Source organism: Lagenorhynchus albirostris, chromosome 8, assembly GCF_949774975.1.
Source record: "Lagenorhynchus albirostris chromosome 8, mLagAlb1.1, whole genome shotgun sequence".
Taxonomy (NCBI): Eukaryota; Metazoa; Chordata; class Mammalia; order Artiodactyla; family Delphinidae; genus Lagenorhynchus; species Lagenorhynchus albirostris.
This window is the reverse complement of record NC_083102.1, coordinates 85,864,754-85,885,936: the sequence shown is the minus strand read 5'-3', so window position 1 is coordinate 85,885,936 and position 21,183 is coordinate 85,864,754. Positions and strand designations below refer to the sequence as shown.

The window sequence follows — 21,183 nt, the reverse complement described above, 5'->3', positions numbered from 1 at the left end:
GTCACAAGAGACAAGGAAGGACACTACATAATGATCGAGAGATCAATCCAAAAAGAAGATATAACAATTATATATGCACCCAACATAGGAGCACCTCAATACATAAGGCAACTGCTAACAGCTATAAAAGAGGAAATCGACAGTAATACAATAATGGTGGGAGACTTTAACACCTCACTTACACCAATGGACAGATCATCCAAACAGAAAATTAACAAGGAAACACAAGCTTTAAAGGACACAATAGACCAGATAGATTTAATTGATATTTATAGGACATTCCATCCAAAAACAACAGATTACACTTTCTTCTCAAGTGCGCACAGAACATTCTCCAGGATAGATCACATCTTGGGTCACAAATCAAGCCTCAGTAAATTTAACAGAATTGAAATCCTATCAAGCATCTTTTCTGACAACAATGCTATGAGATTAGAGATCAATTACAGGGAAAAAAATGTAAAAAACACAAACACATGAAGGCTAAACAATACATTACTAAATAACCAAGAGATAACAAAAGAAATCAAAGAGGAAATCAAAAAAAACCTAGAGACAAATGACAGTGAAAACATGATGATCCAAAACCTATGGGATGCAGCAAAAGCAGTTCTAAGAGGGAAGTTTATAGTAATACAAGCCTACCTCAAGAAACAACAAATATCTCAAACAATTTAACCTTACACCTAAGGGAACTAGAGAAAGAAGAACAAACAAAACCCAAAGTTAGCAGAAGGAAAGAAATCATAAATATCAGAGCAGAAATAAATGAAATAGAAACAGAGAAAACAATAGCAAACATCAATAAAACTAATAAAAGCTGGTTCTTTGAGAAGATAAACAAAATTGATAAACCATTAGCCATACTCATCAAGAACACGAGAGACAGGACTCAAATCAATAAAATTAGAAATGAAAAAGGAGAAGTTACAACAGGCACCACAGAAATGCAAAGCATCCTAAGAGATTACTACAAGCAACTCTATGCCAATAAAATGGACAACCTGGAAGAAACGGACAAATTCTTAGAAAGGTATAACCTTCCAAGACTGAACCAGGAAGAAATAGAAAATATGAACAGACCAATCACAAGTAATGAAATTGAAACTGTCATTAATAATCTTCCAACAAACAAAAGTCCAGGACCAGATGGCTTCACAGGTGAATTCTATCAAACATTTAAGAAGAGCTAACACCTGTCCTTCTCAAACTCTTCCAATAAGTTACAGAGGAAGGAACACTCCCAAACTCATTCTATGAGGCCACCATTACCCTGACACCAAAACCAGACAAAGATATTACAAAAAAAGAAAATTACAGGCCAATATCACTCATGAATATAGATGCAAAAATCCTCAACAAAATACTAGTAAACAGAATCCAACAGCACATTAAAAGGATCGTACACCATGATCAAGTGGGATTTATCCCAGGGATGCAAGAATTCTTCAATATATGCAAATTAATCAATGTGATATACCATAATAACAAAGTGAAGAATAAAAACCATATGATCATCTCAATAGATGCAGAAAAAGTTTTTGACAAAATTCAACACCCATTTATGATAAAAACTCTCCAGAAAGTGGGCATAGAGGGAACTTACCTCAACATAATAAAGGCCATATATGACAAACCCACAGGAAACATCATTCTCAATGGTGAGAAACTGAAAGCCTTTACTCTAAGATCAGGAACAAGACAAGGACGTCCACTCTCACCACTATTATTCAACATAGTTTTGGAAGTCCTAGCCATGGCAATCAGAGAAAAAAAAAGAAATAAAAGGAATACAAATGGGAAAAGAAGAAGTAAAACTGTCACTGTTTGCAGATGACATGATACTATACATAGAGAATCCTAAAGATGCCACCAGAAAATTACTAGAGCTAATCAATGAATTTGGTAAAGTTGCAGGATACAAAATTGCACAGAAGTCTCTTCCATTCCTATACACTAATGATGAAAAATATGAAAGAGAAATTAAGGAAACACTCCCATTTACTATTGCAACAAAAAGAATAAAATACCTAGGAATAAACCTACCTAGGGAGACAAAAAACCTGTATGCAGAAAACTATAAGACATTGATGAAAGAAATTAAAGATGATACTAACAGATGGGGAGATATACCATGTTCTTGGATTGGAAGAATCAACATTGTGAAAATGACTATCCTACCCAAAGTAATCTACAGATTCAATGCAATCCCTATCAAATTACCAATGGCATTTTTTATGGAACTAAAACAAAAAATCTTAAAATTTGTACGGAGACACAAAAGACCCCGAATAGCCAAAGTAGTCATGAGGGAAAAAAAACGGAGCTGGAGGAATCAGGCTCCCTGACTTCAGACTCTACTACAAAGCTACAGTAATCAAGACTGGCACAAAAACAGAAACACAGATCTATGGAACAAGATAGAAAGCCCAGAGATAAACCCATGCACCTATGGTCAACTAATCTATGACAAAGGAGGCAAGGATACACAATGGAGAAAAGACAGTCTCTTCAATAAGTGGTGCTGGGAAAACTGGACAGCTACATGTGAAAGAATGAAATTAGAACACTCCCTAACACCATACACAAAAATAAACTCAAAATGGATTAGAGACCTAAATGTAAGACCAGACACTATAAATACTCTTAGAGGAAAACACAGGAAGAACACTCTCTGACATAAATCAGAGCAATATCTTTTTTGATCCACCTCCTAGAGTAATGGAAATAAAAACAAAACTAAACAAATGGGACCTAATGAAACTTCAAAGCTTTTGCAAAGCAAAGGTAACTACAAACAAGACGAAATGACAACCCTCTGAATGGGAGAAAATATTTGCCAACGAATCAATGGACAAAGGATTAATCTCCAAAATATATAAACAGCTCATGCAGCTCAATATTAGAATAACAAACAACCCAGTCCAAAAATGGGCAGAAGACCTAAGTAGACATTTCTCCAAAGAAGACATACAGATGGCCAAGAAGCACATGAAAAGATGCTCAGCATCACTAATTATTAGAGAAACGCAAATCTAAACTACAATGAGGTATCACCTCACACCAGTTAGAATGGGCATCATCAGAAAATCTATAAACAACAAATGCTGGAGAGGGTGTGGAGAAAAGGGAACCCTCTTGCACTGTTGGTGGGAATGTAAATTGATACAGCCACTATGGAGAACAGTATGGAGGTTCCTTAAAAAACTACAAACAGAACTACCATATGACCCAGCAATCCCACTACTGGGCATATACCCAGAGAAAACCGCAATTCAAAAAGACACATGCACCCCAATGTTCATTGCAGCACTATTTACAATAGCCAGGTCATGGAAGTAACCTAAATGCCCATCGACAGACAAATGGATAAAGAAGATGTGGTACATATATACAGTGGAATATTACTCAGCCATCAAAAGGAACGAAATTGGGTCATTTGTAGGGACCTGGATGAACCTAGAGACTGTCACACAGAGTGAAGTAAGTCAGAAAGAGAAAAACAAATATCGTATATTAACGCATATATGTGGAACCTAGAAAAATGGTACAGATGAACCAGTGTGCATGGCAGAAACTGAGACATAGATGTAGAGAACAAATGTATGGACACCAAGGGGGGAAAGCGGTGCAGGGGTGGGGGTGGTAGTGTGATGAATTGGGCGATTGGGATTGACATGTGTATACTGATGTGTATAAAATTGGAGAATCTGCTGTATAAAAAAATAAAATAAAATACAAAAAAAAAAAAAAGAATTATACAACACACAGTTATTTACCAGTGACGGCAACAACAAGGGAAACCATGGAGCAGGAATTTAAATAAAATTACAGTGCTGACACATCAAACCCTGTGGGAAGCCTGAGCCCCAAGAACTAAAGTTTATTGGCATGGTTTCTTGCAGAAATCATGCTACAGATACAATCCAGACCTCTTAGCAGTGAGAGTATTTCTGTTTCTATGCCTCATAGGCTCTGTATGGTGGCCCAAAAGAGCTGAGCTCAGCTGCCTATAATAACAACTGACACATAAAGTTGCTCATTACTTCCAAACTTGGGTTTCAGATTGGAAATCTCCATAGAAAAAGCAAACTGCTTTAATTTTCTAGGCCTCAAATTATTCCACTTGATATCCACTTGATAAATAAGGTCTGTGGCCTTTTGGGCACCAGTTTTGGAATCAAAATGAAACAAAAGTTTCTCTAAACTCAATAACTTGTTCATACAGCTCTCTCCACAGGAGACTGTTGTGTTTATCTGAAGTCCCTCTGTACGATTACTTTAACGGATTTAATCTACTATCAGAGACAACCTGGGGCCCAACCTCATCGTACATCATGCGCTACTCTCCAAAAGAAATCTGCTGATCAGTACCCAGATTCTTGGACTGTGGGCAGGAAATAAACTTTGCTCTAAAATTTGGTCCTTCCTGGTTTAGGAAATAGGGGCTAGAGTATAAGATACAGTAACAAATAACAGAAAAATAATTAAATGGCATAAGAAGCTTCATAATAACCAATGAGGTAAGCATGCATCTTCCTCATAGCATCCATTTACAAGCATAATTTAAAATTTTATATATTTTTTATATAATAAAAATTTATAAAGAGTAAAACAAAAAATGCTAACCATTATCTGACTAGCAATTAATAATCTTTTTGCTGGTGGAGGGTCTTGCTTCAGTGTTGATGGCTGCTGACTGATTAGGCTGGTGGCTGCTGGAGGCTGGAGTGGATACGGCCATTTCCTAAAATAAGACAACGAAGTTTGGTGTATTGACTGACTCTTCCTTTCATTGTTTCTCTGTAGCATGCAATACTGTTTGATAGCATTTTACCCACAGTAGAACTTCTTTCAAAATTGGAGCCAATCCTCTCAAATCTTGCTGCTGCTTTATCAACTAAATTTGTGTAATATGCTAAATCCTTTGTTATAATTTCAACAATCTGCTAGCATCTTCACCGGGACTAGATTCCATCTCAAGAAACCACTTTCTTTGCTCATCCATAAGAAGCAATTCTTTATCCATTAAAATTTCATCATGAAATTGCAGCAATTCAGTCACATCTTCCAGCTCCACTTATAATTCTAGTTCTCTTGCTATTTCCACCACATCTGCAGTTACTTCCTCCAAAGTCATGACTTCCTTCAAAGTCATCCATTAGGGTTGGACTCAACTTCTTCTAAATTCCTGTTAATGTTGCTATTTTGACCTCTTCCCATAAATCACAAATGTTCTAGTGGCATCTAGAATGGTGAATCCTTTCCAGAAGGTTTTCAGCTCACTTTGCTCAGATCCATCAGAGGAATCACAATCTATGGCAGCTAGAGCCTTACAAAATGTGTTTCTTAAATAATAAGACCTGAAAGTCAAATTTACTCCAGATCTGTGGGCTGCAGGATGGATGTTGTGTTAGCAGGCATGAAAACATTAATATCATTGTACATCTCTATCAGAGCTCTTGGGTGGCTAGCTGCATTGTCAGTGCACAGTAATATTTTGAAAGGAATCTTTTTTTTCGTTTTTTTTTTCCCCTGAGCAGTAGGTAGCAACAGTGGGCTTAAAATATTCACTAAACCACATTGTAAACGGATGTGCTGTCACCCAGGCTTTGTTGTTCCGTTTATAGAGCACAGGCAGAGTAGATTGAGCGTAATTCTGAAGGTGTGTAGGATTTTCAGTATGGTAAATGAACACTGGCTTCAACTTTAAGTCACCAGCTGCATTAGCCCTTAAGCAGAGTCATTCAGTCCTTTGAAGCTGTGAAGCCAGGCACTGACTTCTCTTCTCACACTATGAAAGGCCTAGGTGGAATTTTCTTCCAATATAAGGCTGTTTCTTCTACATTGAAAATCTGTTGTTTAGTGAAGTCACATTCATTAATTACCTTAGCTAGATCTTCTGGATAACCTGCTGCAGCTTATACATCAGCACTTGCTGCTTTTACTTTGCAGTTTTATGATATGGAGATGGCTTATTTTCTTAAACCTCCTTAAACCAAACTCTGCTAGCTTCAAAGTTTTCTTCTGCAGCTTCCTCATCCCTCTCCCCCTTTACTGAGTTGGAAAGAGTTAGGACCTTGCTCTGGATTAGGTTTTGGCTTAAAGGAAAGTTGTGGCTGGCTTGATCTTCTATCCAAACCACTAAAATTTTCTCCATATCAGCAATAAGGCTGTTTCACTTTCTTATCATTCACGTGTTCACTGGAGTAGCACTTTTAATTTCCTTTAAGAACTTTTCCTTTGCATTCACAACTTGGCTACCTGGATGAGGCCTAACTCTCATCCTATCTTGGCTTCAATATGCCTTCCTCATTAAGCTTAATCATTTCTAGCTTTTGATTTAAAGTGAGATGTGCAACTCTTCCCTTCACTTGATGACTTAGAGGCCATGGTACGGTTATTCACTGGCCTATTTCAATATTGTTGTGTCTCAGGGAATAGGGAGGTCTGAGGAGAGGGAGAGAACCAGGGGACCAGCCAATCAGTAGAGCAGTCAGAAGACACAGAACATTTATCAATTAAGTTTGATGTCTTATATGGGCAACGTCGTTCATGATGCCCCAAAACAACTGCAACAGTAACATCAAAGACCACTGACCACATGTCAACAAAACAAATAATAATTTTAAAAGTTTGAAATACTGTGAGAATTACCAAAATGAAATACAGAGATGCAAAGTGAGCAAATGCTCTTGGAAAAATGGTGCCAACAAACAAGCTCCATGCACAGTTGTCACAAAAAAACACAAATTGTATCTGTGAACTGCAATAAAGCAAAGTACAATAAAATGAGGTACACCCATATCAATTTTTTTCCACCGAAATTTATCCAAGGCTTATTTATTTATTTGTTTAGTTTAAAATAGATCACTGTGGAGTCGAGGGCACTGAACTCTTTCTCCTGAATTACTACAGTAACCTGCTAATTAAAATTAACTTTTCCTTCATCCACCATTGTCCTTTCCAATTTTTCCCCACTCAACATTTAGTGATCTTTCTAATATACAGATCTGATTATATGAACCCCAGATTAAAACCTTTCAGTGCCTTTGCAAAGCACTGAGTATAAAAACCAAATCTGCCCTATATGATCTGATCCCTATCGAACTCTCCAGCCTCCTTTTATACCACTGTGCCCCTTACTCGCTACACTCTAGCTATATTGGACTTGTCTCACTTCCTCAAACTCACAATGCTAGTGTAATTTAGATGCGCCACCTCCATGCTCTCACAGTACCACGTACATACCTTTATTATAACATTTATTGTATTGTATTCACTGGTTTGTCTGTCTTGCTTCACTAGGATGTAACCTCCTCAGATGGCAGAGAGACCAAACTTTATTATCTTATCTTTGCACTCCTAGTTTCTAGCAGTACCCGACTCAATAAATGTTTGCTGAGGGACTGACTGAACAAATAAAGGAAAACAGAGATGACAGGTGGAAGAGGAACTAGGCTAGGAAAAGATAATATTTGTTTTCAAATATATTAAGTTTGAGGTGGTACCTGTTTAGTGGAATGGAAATGGGCAAGACTTAATAAAGAGATTGGGTCTGCAGATAATTATTTTATCCAATGACAGGACTAGTAACTGTTCTTAGAGGATTTAATAAGGTCTTTTTTTTTTTAATGGTTGGAATGATGAGAACAGGGTTTTGAAATGCAACTTAAACTAAATCTAAATTTTAAAAAGGCATATGATTCTACGAGTTACGGAATGAAAAATGAAAAAATAATTTATAATTCAAACATTCTTAACTTATGTAAAATAATTTGATTATGCTAATATTTAGAGCATTATTAAACAAATTTGTATTATTACTTTACATTACCAGGGCCAAAAAAGGTAACTCTATTGGCTCTCTATCAAATTCAAGATATCAGATCGCAAGAAACTGATTCTTACCACATTTAATACACTTAAATTTTCATCAAATTTTCTCTGCGTAACTAAGAGTCTGCCCATTAGGCACTGAGTTAATCTGAAAGTGTACAGGTGTTATTTTTATTACTGCTGTGCTTTTTGTTAATATTCTATGATTTTTAAGACTGACTTCTTAACCTTTACAATATATAAAATGAATATTTAAAACTGAAACTTGATCTTTTTTCTTGGTCATTAAATAAATTACGTTATTTTTGACCAAAAAAATACTGCCTCCCCCAAATAATCTTTACTCTCTGCCAAGATTTAATATAGTGGCTGTTAATAATTGTGAAACTTGGTCTTATGAAGATACCCCAATGCCACCATAACCACACACCACCACCACACTTTCTTTTTCTTGAGACTATCTCATGGGTAAGCCTGTGGCATACGTGCACGTACACACTTTAATTTCAATATCCTCTGGGCTGGAGACAAGATGGCGCAGTAGAAGGATTTAAGCTCACCTCCTCTCACGAAAACACCAAAATCACAACTAACTGCTGAATGATCATCAACAAAAAGGACTCAGACCTACCAAAAGTGATATTCTACACCCCAAAACAAAGAAGAAGCCACAACGAGATAGTAGGAGGGGCACTTTCACAATATGATCAAATTCCATACCCCCTGGGTGGGCGACCCACAAACTGGAAAATAATTATATTGCAGAGGTCCTCCCACAGGGTGAGAGTTCCAAGTCCCATGTCAGGCTCCCCAGCCTGGGAGTCTGATATCGCAAGGAGGAGCCCCCAGAGCATTTGGCTTTGAAGGCCAGTGGGGCTTGAGTGCAGGAGCTCCACAGGTCTGAGGAAACAGAGACTCCACTCTTGGAGGATGTACACATGTTTTCACATGCACTGGGACCCAGGGCAAAACAGTGACTCCATAGAAACCTGGACCAGACCTACCTGCGGGTTATGGAGGGTCTCCTGTGGAGGCAGGGGTCAGCTGCGGCTCACTGTAGAGTCAAGGACACTGGTGGTGGACGCTCCAGGGAACACTCATCAGCGTGAGCTCTCCTGGGGGTCGCCATTTTGGCACCGAGACCCAGCCCCACCAACAGTCTGCAGGCTCCAGTGCTGGGACGCCTCAGTCCAAACAACCAACAGGGTGGGAACAGCTCCACCCATCAGCAGACAGGCTGCTTAAAGTTGTCCTGAGCAAATAGCCACCTAGAAACACACCCCTTGACACGACCCTGCACACCAGAGGGACAAGATGCAGCTCCACCCACCAGTGGGCAGGCACCAGCCCCTCCCACCAGGAAGCCTGCACAAACCCCTGGACCAACTTCACCCACCAGGGGGCAGACACTAGAACCAAGAAGAACTACAATCCTAAAGCCTGAGGGATGGAGACCACAAACAGAGGAAGTTAAACAAAATGAGATGGCAGAGAAATAGGTCACAGATGAAGGAAGAAGATAAAACCACGGAAGAAAAACTAAGTGAAGCAGAGATAGGCAATCTACCTGAAAAAGAGTTCAGAAGTAATGATAGTAAACATGATCCAAGATCTCAGGAAATGAATGGTGCACAGACTGAGGATACAAGAAATGTTTAATAAAGAGCTAAAAGCTTTAAAGAGCAAAGAGAAATGAATAATACAATAACTGAAGTGAAAAATACGCTAGAAGGAATCAATAGCAGAATAAATGAGGCAGAAGACCGAATAAGTAAGCTGGAAGACAGACTGGTAGAAATCACTGCTGCCAAACGGAACAAAAGAAAAAGAATGAAAAGAAATAAAGACAATCTCAGACACCTCTGGGACAACATTAAATGCATCAACATTTGCATCATAGGGGTCCCAAAAGGAGAAGAGAGAGAGAAAGGGACTGAGAAAATATCTGAAGAGGTAATAGCTGAGAACTTCTCTAACATGGGAAAGGAAACACTCACTCAAGTCCAGGAATCACAGAGTCCCATACAGGATTAACTCAAGGAAGAACACACTGAGACACCTATTAATCAAATTGACAATAATTAAAGACAAAGAGAAAAATTTTTAAATCTTTTAAAATATTAAAAGATAAGGGAAAAAGCAACAAATAACATACAAGGGAATCCCCATACGGTTATCAGCTGATTTTTCAGCAGAAATTCTTCAGGCCAGAAGGGGAGTGGCATGATATACTTAAGATACATATGTTCAGATTTGACAGAGAAATCAAAAGCTTTACAGACAAGCAAAAGTTAAGGGAATTCAGCGCCACTAGATCAGCTTTGCAACGAATGCTAAAGGAACTTCTGTATACAGAAAAGAAAAGGCCACAACTAGAAACAAGAAAACTAACAAATGGGAAAGGCAAACATAGAATAAAGGTAGGAAATCATCCACACACAAATATGACATCAAAACCAGCAATCGTGAGAAGAGGACAGTACAAATTCAGGATATTGGAAATGCATTTGAAACTAAGAGACCAGAAACTTAAAACAATCTTGTATATATACATAGATTGCTGTATCAAAACCTCATGGTAATTTCAATGTCCTTCTCAATGCCATTCTGGTTAAGATTTTAAAAAGTTTGCCAGTATTAATTTTTTTTACTCTATAAATATATTATCTATACCATAAATATTTTTTTAAGTAGTATCAGCCATTAATATATCCACAGGTAATTAGAAAAAATGTGGAAAAGCTCTTCACATTTCTGGAATTGAGAATTTGTACTAAAAGGTCAGGCTGTACTAAAAGATCAAGTTTACAATGTGCATAATACCAAACCAAACCAAACTCCTATTTATTATAATCATACAAAATTAACTTTATATCTTACACTGTAATATATGTATTTACAGTTGTCCCTTGAACAACACAGGTTTGACCTATGCAAATCCACTTATACACAGATTTTTTCAATAAATACATACGATAGTACTACACGATCTGCAGTTGGTTGAATCTACAGATGTGGAACCACAAATATGGAGGGCTGACTGCAAAGTTACAGGTGGATTTTCGACTGCCCTGGGGCAGGGGACCAGTGTCCCTAACCCCCCTGTAGTTCAAGGGTCAACTGTAGTTGATTTTCAAGTTCAAGAATTAGAAAGCAGCTGTGCCAAAAAAGAAAAAAAAATTTTTAATGGTTTTCAGATTTTTGATTATGGTAAAAAACACATAAAATAAAAATTTACCATTTTAACTACTTTTAAGTTTACAGTTTAGTAGTGTTAAGTATATTCATATTGTTGTGCAATAGATCTCCAGAACTTTTTCATCTTGCAAAACTGAAACTTCATACCTGCTGAACAACTCATTTTCCTCTCCCCCTACTTTGTTTCCTTAGATATCTTGTATAAATGCAATCATACATTATTTGTCTTTTTTGTGATTGGCTTATTTCACTTAGCATAGTGTCCTCAAGGTGCATCCATGTTGTAGCATGTGACAGGATTTCCTTCCTTTTTAAGGCTGAACAGTATTCCATTGTATGTTTATATATCACATTTCATTTTTGCTTTCATCCATCAATAGACATTTGGGGTGCTTCTACCTCTTGGCTACTGTGAATAATGCTGCTATGAATATGAGTGTGCAAATATCTCTCTGATAGGGAAGTTTTTCAAATAAATTTTATCCAATGACTATTCACTATCCAGGAATAGTGAGTGCTTCAAACTAAATGTCTGCAATTGTGTTACTGATAAGCAGTTGGAAGAAAAAAGTGTCAAACGCCAACATGTGACAATGGAAAGGAATAAAGACTAAAACTTCAGTTAAATGTAGCATATTTCTACTCATAGATGGACAATGACTATTCACCTTACATAGCAAAATGCAGCCTCCTTACCAGTAATTATTATACCGTCATCTTTATGAGCTTCATCCATTTCTTCAACATGGACTTCTGAGTTCACATCAATCTCTTTCCCTGATAACTGTAAATAAGCTTGAAGAGAAGATGCAACCTTGACAAGAACAGATCCTGTGACAAATTTAAAGGAGAGCTTATTAATGCAAAGAAATAAAAAGTACTAGAGCCTATTATAAAAAATGATTGAACAGGTAGCATTGCTCCTGATACACTGTCTTTACTCATCAGCTTATTTTATTTAAATAGCTGTACCTTTTCCTTACTCCCAGGTATTCCCAAGGCATTCACAGTATCTTCTGTCAAGAATATGAGTCATTAGGACATCATGAACTACTATTTCTCTTTTTGCCAATAGCCCTTGTCAACTCATCCAATACCAGAAAAGTGAAGAGTTTAATACACATGCAGCTTATAGACAGAATTTACCATTAATTGAGCATTTACTAAGAGCCAAACACCTTCATTATATTATCTTTTAATTTCTCTCTCAACTTTATGAGGTATTATTATAATTCCGATTTTACAGATAAGAACTTGCTCAAGTTTCTACTACAGCTACTGCTGGAATCAAGATCCATTTCAATGACAACAAACCTATGCTCTTAACCATTGTCGTGTTTCATACACTGCTACCTCATTGTATCACAGGACTTGTAACCTCACTGATCATTACAATACAACCAGAACCTTGAGCTCTTGTGCTTTCAGTGGTACCTTGTTTGGTTGGGGGTGTGTAGAGGGCGATAACAAAAATTTAAAACGGAAATATTTAAATTTCAACTGACTAACATTTCTTTTTAATGGATTATAGACTTTTTGGGTACCTGAAGCAAGACACTCAACTGTATTTCATCTACAATCTTACAATAATTCAACTTCTAAAGGACGAAATAAGAAAAAGTACTCTGTTAGGAAGGAATCATTTTTCAAAACAATTATGTGGTTTGCAGTGCAAACTCACCAGTACACTCCTGTTTCAAGAGTTTTTCTTTCTCTATTTCTCATATATCAAATAAATAAGAGAGGCCTTTCCCATAAAACAGTAACCCCAACTCTGTGGACAAAGATGGTCAGGATGACATCCATTGTGAATGTTGTAAAGATTCCTTTGAGAAGGCATTTATTTATGGGTCTTTGTGTGCTTTCTAGTTTGGTTAACATCAGCTTAAGTTTCAGTAAATAATTCCACATCTTCTCAGCCTTTCTAATGGGAGCTGGAAATCTGGAGTTAAGAATGATGAAGTTTCATATTTACTACTCAAAAAGGGGGGAACAAAGCACATAAATACAATTGTTTTATCTTATTTAAAAAATAAATTGCTTTTCAGGGTTTAAATGTAAACTACTAACAGGAGTTGCCCATAAAAACAGATATGAGAGCTTTAGGAAAATACAAAACAAAAACAAACCTGGAAAATGTCAGGAGGAATAGAAGATACATGTTTTTTCTACCAAACATACTTTAAAAAGTAGAAAATAACAGATTTTAAAAACTTTTTCTAGGACATTACCTCTACATACATCAAATTTAATAATTTTATGAACATCTTTCTTTTCTGTTCTTAAATAAGGGATCTTAAATCTGTCAGAGTTTTTTTGTTTTTTTTTTGTTTTTTCTTTTGCGGTACGCAGGCCTCTCACTGCTGTGGCCCCTCCCGCCGCAGAGCACAGGCTCTGGACGCGCAGGCTCAGCAGCCATGGCCCACGGGCCCAGCCGCTCCGCGGCACGCGGGATCCTCCCGGACCGGGGCACGAACCCGTGTCCCCTGCACCGGCAGGCGGACTCTCAACCACTGCGCCACCAGGGAAGCCCTGTCAGAGTTTTAAAAATGTTAAGCAATGCAGATAGTTCTATCCCCATCTCTCTCCACATCCTTAAAAAGCAAAAACTATCACTATTAAAACTCCATTCCTATTTATGAATGAAGAATTCTCATGACTTGAAAGCTTTCCCAAATGTCCCATCTCTAAGACTATCTTCTTTAGAAAGGAGAGCTCCTATATGTCTTCAACCTCTTTTCACTTCAAAAACTGCTTCATGGTTATTGACATCAATACCATTTTTAAAAAATTAAAAAGTGAACTAATACTAACAACAGCATCATTAATTGAAGAGATACTATATATTAAGATTAGTGGCTTTATCAAGGACAATTTTTAAGTGGAAAAGTCAGTACTCAGATGCAGTTCTGACTCTCAAGCCATAACACAGCTTTTCTGAATGAATGAATAAGGTCACTATGTTAAGTTTCATAGGAAGAGAGGAAACAAGCATTGTGACATTCTTTTTCACTTGGCAAAATGGCCATAGGAGCTGAAAGGACAGCCTAAGAGACTCAAGTAGCTGGCTCTTAAACCCTACAGCAAGACAGTGGCAGAGTTGGAAAGGATTCCAGATGTCTTTACTATTAAGCAGTAGAATCCTGAATAACTTTCCATCACTCCAGAAAGTTACTGTTCCCAAGTGTAGTGAGAATTAGAGACCTGAATTAAGACAGAAATCTTTGTTTCCAGTTATCTTTAAGCTCCTGCCAGTATCATGGTCCCAATAGGAGAAAACACAAAATTGTAATCCCAATCAAGTCTTGCAACATCATATGCTATTTCAATAAGTTACTGGAACAACAATCCAAATAATAGTTAAAAATAATTAAAGTGGATGAAGATTAGCAATGCTTTTTGTTTTACTTTTTTGCCCATCCATACAAAACAGGAAACAATTTTCATGTAAGAGCTGCTATTCAAAACTTTGTTTTTACTCTGTTACTAGTTACATTAAATGTAGTAATGTTTTTTCTCCTTGGGTCTTCATAATACAAGAAAGCAGTTATATGACCTTTTTTGACATTTACAAAATACCCTGAATAGTATTATTGAAGCTCTTAGAAATTTAGTGAGAACATATTATCCTATTTAAAAGGAAAAAAATATATGATCTTGAGAAATCAAAAAATACCTGTGTCTCAGCAATAACTTCAGTTTCAGACGTCTGTGTTTGTAGTTTTATTTTGACATTGACAAGAGAGCCTCACTGGGCAAAAAGCTATTAAAAAGTGTTAAAACTTTAAATTTTAAAGTATTTAAAATTTAAACTTTAAGGTTTAAAGTATTTAAACTTTGCCAACATGGCAAAGAAATTACTAACAGCAGGAACAACTGGTCTCTGTGGAGGTTTTTTCCCTGTTATACACATAGCCTTGTTCTGGCCCATATGCAAGAGCTTCCAGACTTTCTCTAAAACATTTTTTATACAGAGCTATGGTTCTTAACTTTCTGAACCCAGGTCACTTAAGCCACTATAGCCAAGCTACTCCAAGTACCCAAGTCACTTGCCAGCATGCACGTGTACATCTATGTGCATGCACGCACACAAAGACTTGTATATTCAGCCTTCAGATGATTAAAAAGTGTATAATTATTAATGAAAGACTTGGACTCTTAGAATAAGCTATTTGTATTAGAAATAAGATTACAGAAAGAGACACATCATAAGCCTGATACTACAAGAGACCAAGTCAATAATCACTTTAGAGGACCTTTTGGTGATACCTTTATTGCAAGATCACACTTTTAAAAGTATTACTCTAGAGTAATGGCCTGAGAAGGTCCTCTTACAAGTTAGCAGGAAAGCTTCCAAAAGAATGTATGAGAGCACTTTCCCTCCAAAGAATATTCTATTTCCGACATAAAACTAAACTGAAAAAACCCAAACACTAACACTAGAAAATTCCACAATAACAGTCAATAAATTACAACATTTTTGTTTGTATTACAAAAGGAAAGATAGTCTTCATGGCTATCTGTTCCAAAAGTTTCAAAGATCACTGGTCTAGAGGGCTAGTATTCCAGTCTTTAAATCGGGTTCGAACAGAGAAAAATTTTATTGAAATCTCTATGTCAGTGGAGATAAGATAATTTGACCATCTGTTTCCTGAATGTTACATAAAACCTTCCTTAACACCATATGTCAAAATAAAACATTCTACTTGGCTAACCTTTATGGGATTTCAATTCCACTTTTCCCAGTTGGCTGACATAAACATCTATGGCACCCTGATAAGTCGAGGCACTTAGACATCCAGAAGACGAATCTAGGAGGAAGGAAGAACCATAAGCATAATCGTCTTATTTGAGTAACTGAAATTATAAACTTGAATTAAAAGGCTCTACTTCAGCATTAGGATAAGGAGCTAAGAGTCCTGCAAGGTTTTGTATTTTCCTTATAAACTATACCATCTTTTGCTTTAAAATGAAAACAGAATCAGCAATCTAGAAATCTACAGCTGGATAACTAATAAGAAAATCCCTATGCTTGTAGTAATCTCTAAAACTTAACTCTAAACATGTTTACTCTAAAACCTAATGTGTAGGAAGGACAGTACACAAGCAATGACAGCCAAGACCATTAAGCACCATTGATACATTTAGTTTATTATCAACTTTCAATATTTACTAAAGAACTCTATTTCACGTACAGTCACATATAAGTAGTAGCGAAGTTAACAAAAATCAAAACTCTTATATTTTCTCCTTTTAGCAAATTTGCTAGTACTAAAAAGTGCGGCTAATAGTGAAAGATTACTCTAGATAAGGTTTTGTTGCATTTCTTAGAGGGACAGAGATGGGGGGGAGGGAAGGAATGACCTGAAAAGTGGGTGAAGCTTGTTAATATCTAAATATTTCAAGTTTCTGGAATTGAACAGATTATCTTTAAGTCAGGGGAAGAAAATTACAATTAAGGTGGTCCTGATTTGACACTCAAATTTCCCTAGGTCAACAATGAACCCAGTTTTCAATCAGCCAACATTTCAAGTTCCAGGGAAAGCTGACAGTCAGATAAACAAGAGAATTATGTTGAAGAGTCGGTGCTAGGTAGCTTCTCCTTTTTCCTCCTCTCCCACAGCAACAGAACTTTCAGTTCAATATTCTATCTGATTGCCCTGAAAAGAGCAAAGCATATTTTTTTAGAGAGATCTCTTAAAAAGCATATTTTATCAGGAGGTTTTATTACTTCAAAGTAGAAACCAAGTAGGGAGTATGGTGAAAATAATGCCAAAAATTACATTGTACTTTTTGCAAAATGTGAAGCAAAAAACATTTGTACACTCACAAAGGAGCCAACATTCTTCTTTACAATAAATGTTAAATGACTGTAAACAAAGACAAAAACTTGTGAAGAAACTGTTTAAATTTGACTTCAAGATAATTTATCTCTAACCTATAATCAAAATGCCATTTATCAGATCCAGTGTATTTAATTTTTAAGTGTCAAAACCGAACACTGAAGCTGGGAAGTTAAGTCACTGGATATAAATGACAGAACAGCTGGACAAGGATGAATATTTCTCTTCTCAGGCACCAAGAGAAACTCCTTTAAAAATCTCTTACTACATCCTAAATAAGGCAAGTAAATATATATTACAGTAAAATAATGTGAACTACAAAGTGTCTATTATCCCAAATTGAACAAAGTAAAATATTTGAAACAACAGTTTAATTTCTTCCTTTCTCTAGGGGGAAAAAACCCACAAGATTTTTATATGGTTCATAAACAATACTTTTTATTTCTTTTCCCCTTCACATGGGACATAAACAACACCTAAATAATTATATCCTAAGCCACTAATTAATTACATCCTCATGTTATTGGTCTTGAGTTCTAATCATGGCCCATAAACAACACCTAAATAATTATATCCTAAGCCACTAATTAATTACATCCTCATGTTATCGGTCTTGAGCTCTAATCATGGACCATCCACTGGAAGCTGTCAAAAAAATTAAAACTCAAGATGTGTTTTCAAAAGAGAAAGCAAACGTGGTATTTTAAAAGCTACGTAGCAAGACAAATACTAATTTTCTTTTGTATTCTATAATACAAATGACTGGAAAGAAAAATTAATTATCAAGAGTCAAATTAAGGCTTCATTCACAGAATTTCATTTTTCGGAGACTCACAAAACAGAAAAATTCTATTATAGCTCTTGGAGGAAGACTTAAGGGAAATATGCATTAGAGATTAAGAAGTAAACAGAAAATTATTAGTCCAGACAGTGACTGGAATAAACTCCCACAGAGAGTTTTCTATCACCACAATTTTGGACAAAGATTTTGTTCATCTGACAGAGACCACTGAGTTTTCCTGGAAAATTACACAGACAAAAGAGAAAAACTGATGTCAACTACCAGCTAAAACTATATATAACCAAATAAATAGATATTTGTGATATATACTCTGCTATTAAGCAAAGAATAACAGCTAAGCTCAAAAGGCTAAAATTCCAAACTTTTCTATTTTCCTTCAGATAAAGGGAGAATTCTCTTGAAATTGTTCAAGCATGTTCAGAAAATTCTTCTGCCTTTTTATAATTTCACCTCAAGTGTCAACATGTAGATAACTAAGGAACAGCAACACAAAAGATATCTCTTGATTTCTGCAACTTGATTCCTACACTTCCAAAGCTACACTAATTGCAAGAACAAGGAATGAATTTTATATATAAGATGTAAAGGATTTGCAAAGGCAGAATTTTAAGGTCACTTCAAGGAAAGTTTTCTAAATTAATGTCCTGCTTAGGTATTCTATGTTAGGGAGATAGCATATAGGAGGCTGGGCTTATGAGAGACACACAAGGCAACCCCTACTGCTCCCCACACCCCCCCAAAAAACCTATGAAGATATTCTTTTTTAAAAGATATAATTACCAGTATACAGCTTTGGGCAATGCCTTCCAAAAGAGGCAACATAGGGCAGGGAAAGTAAAGCCGGGTGAGCAACTTCTATTCCACCATTATCTACTATCAAGCTCTGCTTTCTCCTGTTGACTTTTTTAAATGGAAGATGACCAGGTATTCCAGAAGAAGATATTATTTTTAAAAATATGAGTCTAGGTAAAATCAGGGTTTTGATATACATAATCAAAATTTTTATAGCACTTCAGCTTCTAAGAGACCTCTATATGTATTATGGAAATTAGGAAGAACAGGGATGTAGGTTAGAATGTATTTACAAAATCCAAGTGACTGATGAGATTACCTAAGAAGCTAATCAATTATATTATCTAAACTAGAATTAAAGAACCATAATTACACATATTCTTCTTAAAGGAATCATGGAGATGACACAATCCATTTTCCTGAAATCAGATAGTATAATACCTAAATCACCTCTAGTCTCATAATATTCCAATTTGATACTATTATATGGCCTTTTCTCTATATCCATTCCAGTATTTTGAAGCCTCTGCTAATCTAACAAATTTCCCTCTCAGGTACCTAAATCACTTTTTGTTTCTTTGTAATTGTTTTGCTCCTACAGATCTCAATTTCTCAAAATCCAAGTTACTCAATTGACTTTAATTAGGGTGTCATGATTTGCAGAGTTGCCTTCAACTTTCTCCAGCAGATCTTTTACTCTAAGGAAAACACAAACCAATCAATCAAGAAATTTCAAATAAACATTACCCACTTGTCATCTTTGGGATTAAGGTATCAAACCCCAAATTTCTCCAGATTCATAACAACAATGGTTTTTAGACTCTACAGCAGGGTCGCCAAATTAGAGTCCCCCTCTTGTTTTTCTTAATAAAGTATTATTGTAACACAGACACAACTATTTGTTCCTATATTGTCAATGGCTGCTTTCATGTTAAAGTGAGAGAGGTCCATAGTACAGATAGACCGTGTGGCTCACAAAGTTTAAAAATTTTACTATCTGGCCTTTTATAGATAAAATCTGCTGCTCCTAGAGCAAAACATTTTGTTTTGAGTTTTTCCCCCCAAAAAAACAAAATGTAAAATTTGATTCTATTTAAGACAAAGAGATTTACCAATGAAACCAGCCTTTTTTTCTAAGGCTTCAGTAATGTACACAGATAGGTATACAATTCTTGCTTATAGAAATGAAAAAAGTTGTTGTCTTAAGGTAGTTCAAGCTTTTCATTGACCCTGATTGCTTACTGTTTTCTAGGGGTAATAGAGTTGCTTCCATCCAATTTACTAAAGTGGGAAATAGCACATCACCAAGTAGATAACTAGGGCTTTGCTGACTTGCTTAAATATTATGTCAACTTTCTGTTTATTTGTTTAACCTCTTAAGCAGTATGCTATTATTAAACAAAAAAATTTAGCAATGTTTTTTGACTTATGAAAGAGCTCGAATGGGTTCTTGAAAAATTGTATGGCATCTCCTGACCCAGTTGTCAGCAGAAATGGGATGTATTCCCACAAATCAGTGACTTAGGTCCAGATATATTCAAAGGAAGAAACCTATCACAGGATCTAAACAGCTTTGATTTCTATATAAATGTTGGATGATTTCTGCTGTGCTCCTCTCTCACTTCCTCTCCCATTCTCTTTTCCTCCCTTCTTTTTCTGAATTAATGCTTGATATGAAAATATACATAATATTTTGAAATGATAGTACAATGTTTTACTCTTTTTTATTCATTTAATAAAATGTCAGGAATATCTTTCTATATTGTATACTATAGAGCTAGGTTATTGTTATTGTTAAAGGCTGAGTAATATTCACTTTATGAATGTACCATACTATAATTATTCTCTTACTGGGAACAACTTAAAATGTATACTCTCTTTTGCTATCATAAACAAAGAGATAAATGCCCTCATGCATATATCTTTATATCCTTACCAGATTTTTCCTTGAGATAAAGTTCTAAAAGAGGAAGTGCTAGAGCATAGCAAATGTAGATACTTCCAATTCTGATATATGTTTCCAAACTGACCTACAAAATGGTTGATCAATTCATACTTGAACTAACAACTGATAGGAATCTCTGTTTCACCATAACTTTCTCAACAATGGATATTATCAATGTTTTAAATCATGACTGTTTATATTTAGATGTTTTGGATTAGCAGTAAGGTGGAACAACATTGTACATGTATATGGACTATTTCTCCTGTGAACTGCTTGTTCATGTTTATCCATGTTCCCACCCCACTGATTGTTCCTTTTCTTCTCATTTGTTGTACGTACATATGGATGGAATTTTATATATATGTATCATATATCTTTCTAGTTTGTTACCTGTCTTTTATTCTGGTTATATATATATATATATATATATATATATATATATATATTATTTATTTATTTATTTATTTATTTATTTATTTATTTATTTTGCGGTACGCGGGCCTCTCACTGTTGTGGCCTCTCCCGTTGCGGAGCACAGGCTCCGGACGCACAGGCTCAGTGGGCATGGCTCACGGGCCCAGCCGCTCTGCAGCATGTGGGATCCTCCCGGACCGGGGCACAAACCCGTGTCCCCTGCATCAGCAGGCAGACTCCCAACCACTGCGCCACCAGAGAAGTCCTCTGGTTTATATTTTATTCATACAGAAAAAAAAAATCAATCAACTCAGAATTATATACCTAATGATAATATTCTTCCAAAAAGA

General features: G+C 36.1%; 1 protein-coding gene across 2 annotated transcripts in view; it reads right to left on the bottom strand.

Moving 5' to 3' along the window:
• Window positions 1–21,183, bottom strand: part of FAM185A (family with sequence similarity 185 member A) — a 66,989-nt gene that overhangs the window by 9,103 nt on the left and 36,703 nt on the right. For both annotated transcript variants that reach the window (XM_060157233.1, XM_060157232.1), the window contains exons 6-7: window positions 15,753–15,848; window positions 11,734–11,868 (exon numbers count right to left, since the gene is read on the bottom strand). In XM_060157233.1, coding sequence (XP_060013216.1) covers window positions 11,734–11,868; window positions 15,753–15,848 — 231 coding nt within the window. The remainder of the gene's footprint in view (window positions 1–11,733; window positions 11,869–15,752; window positions 15,849–21,183) is intronic.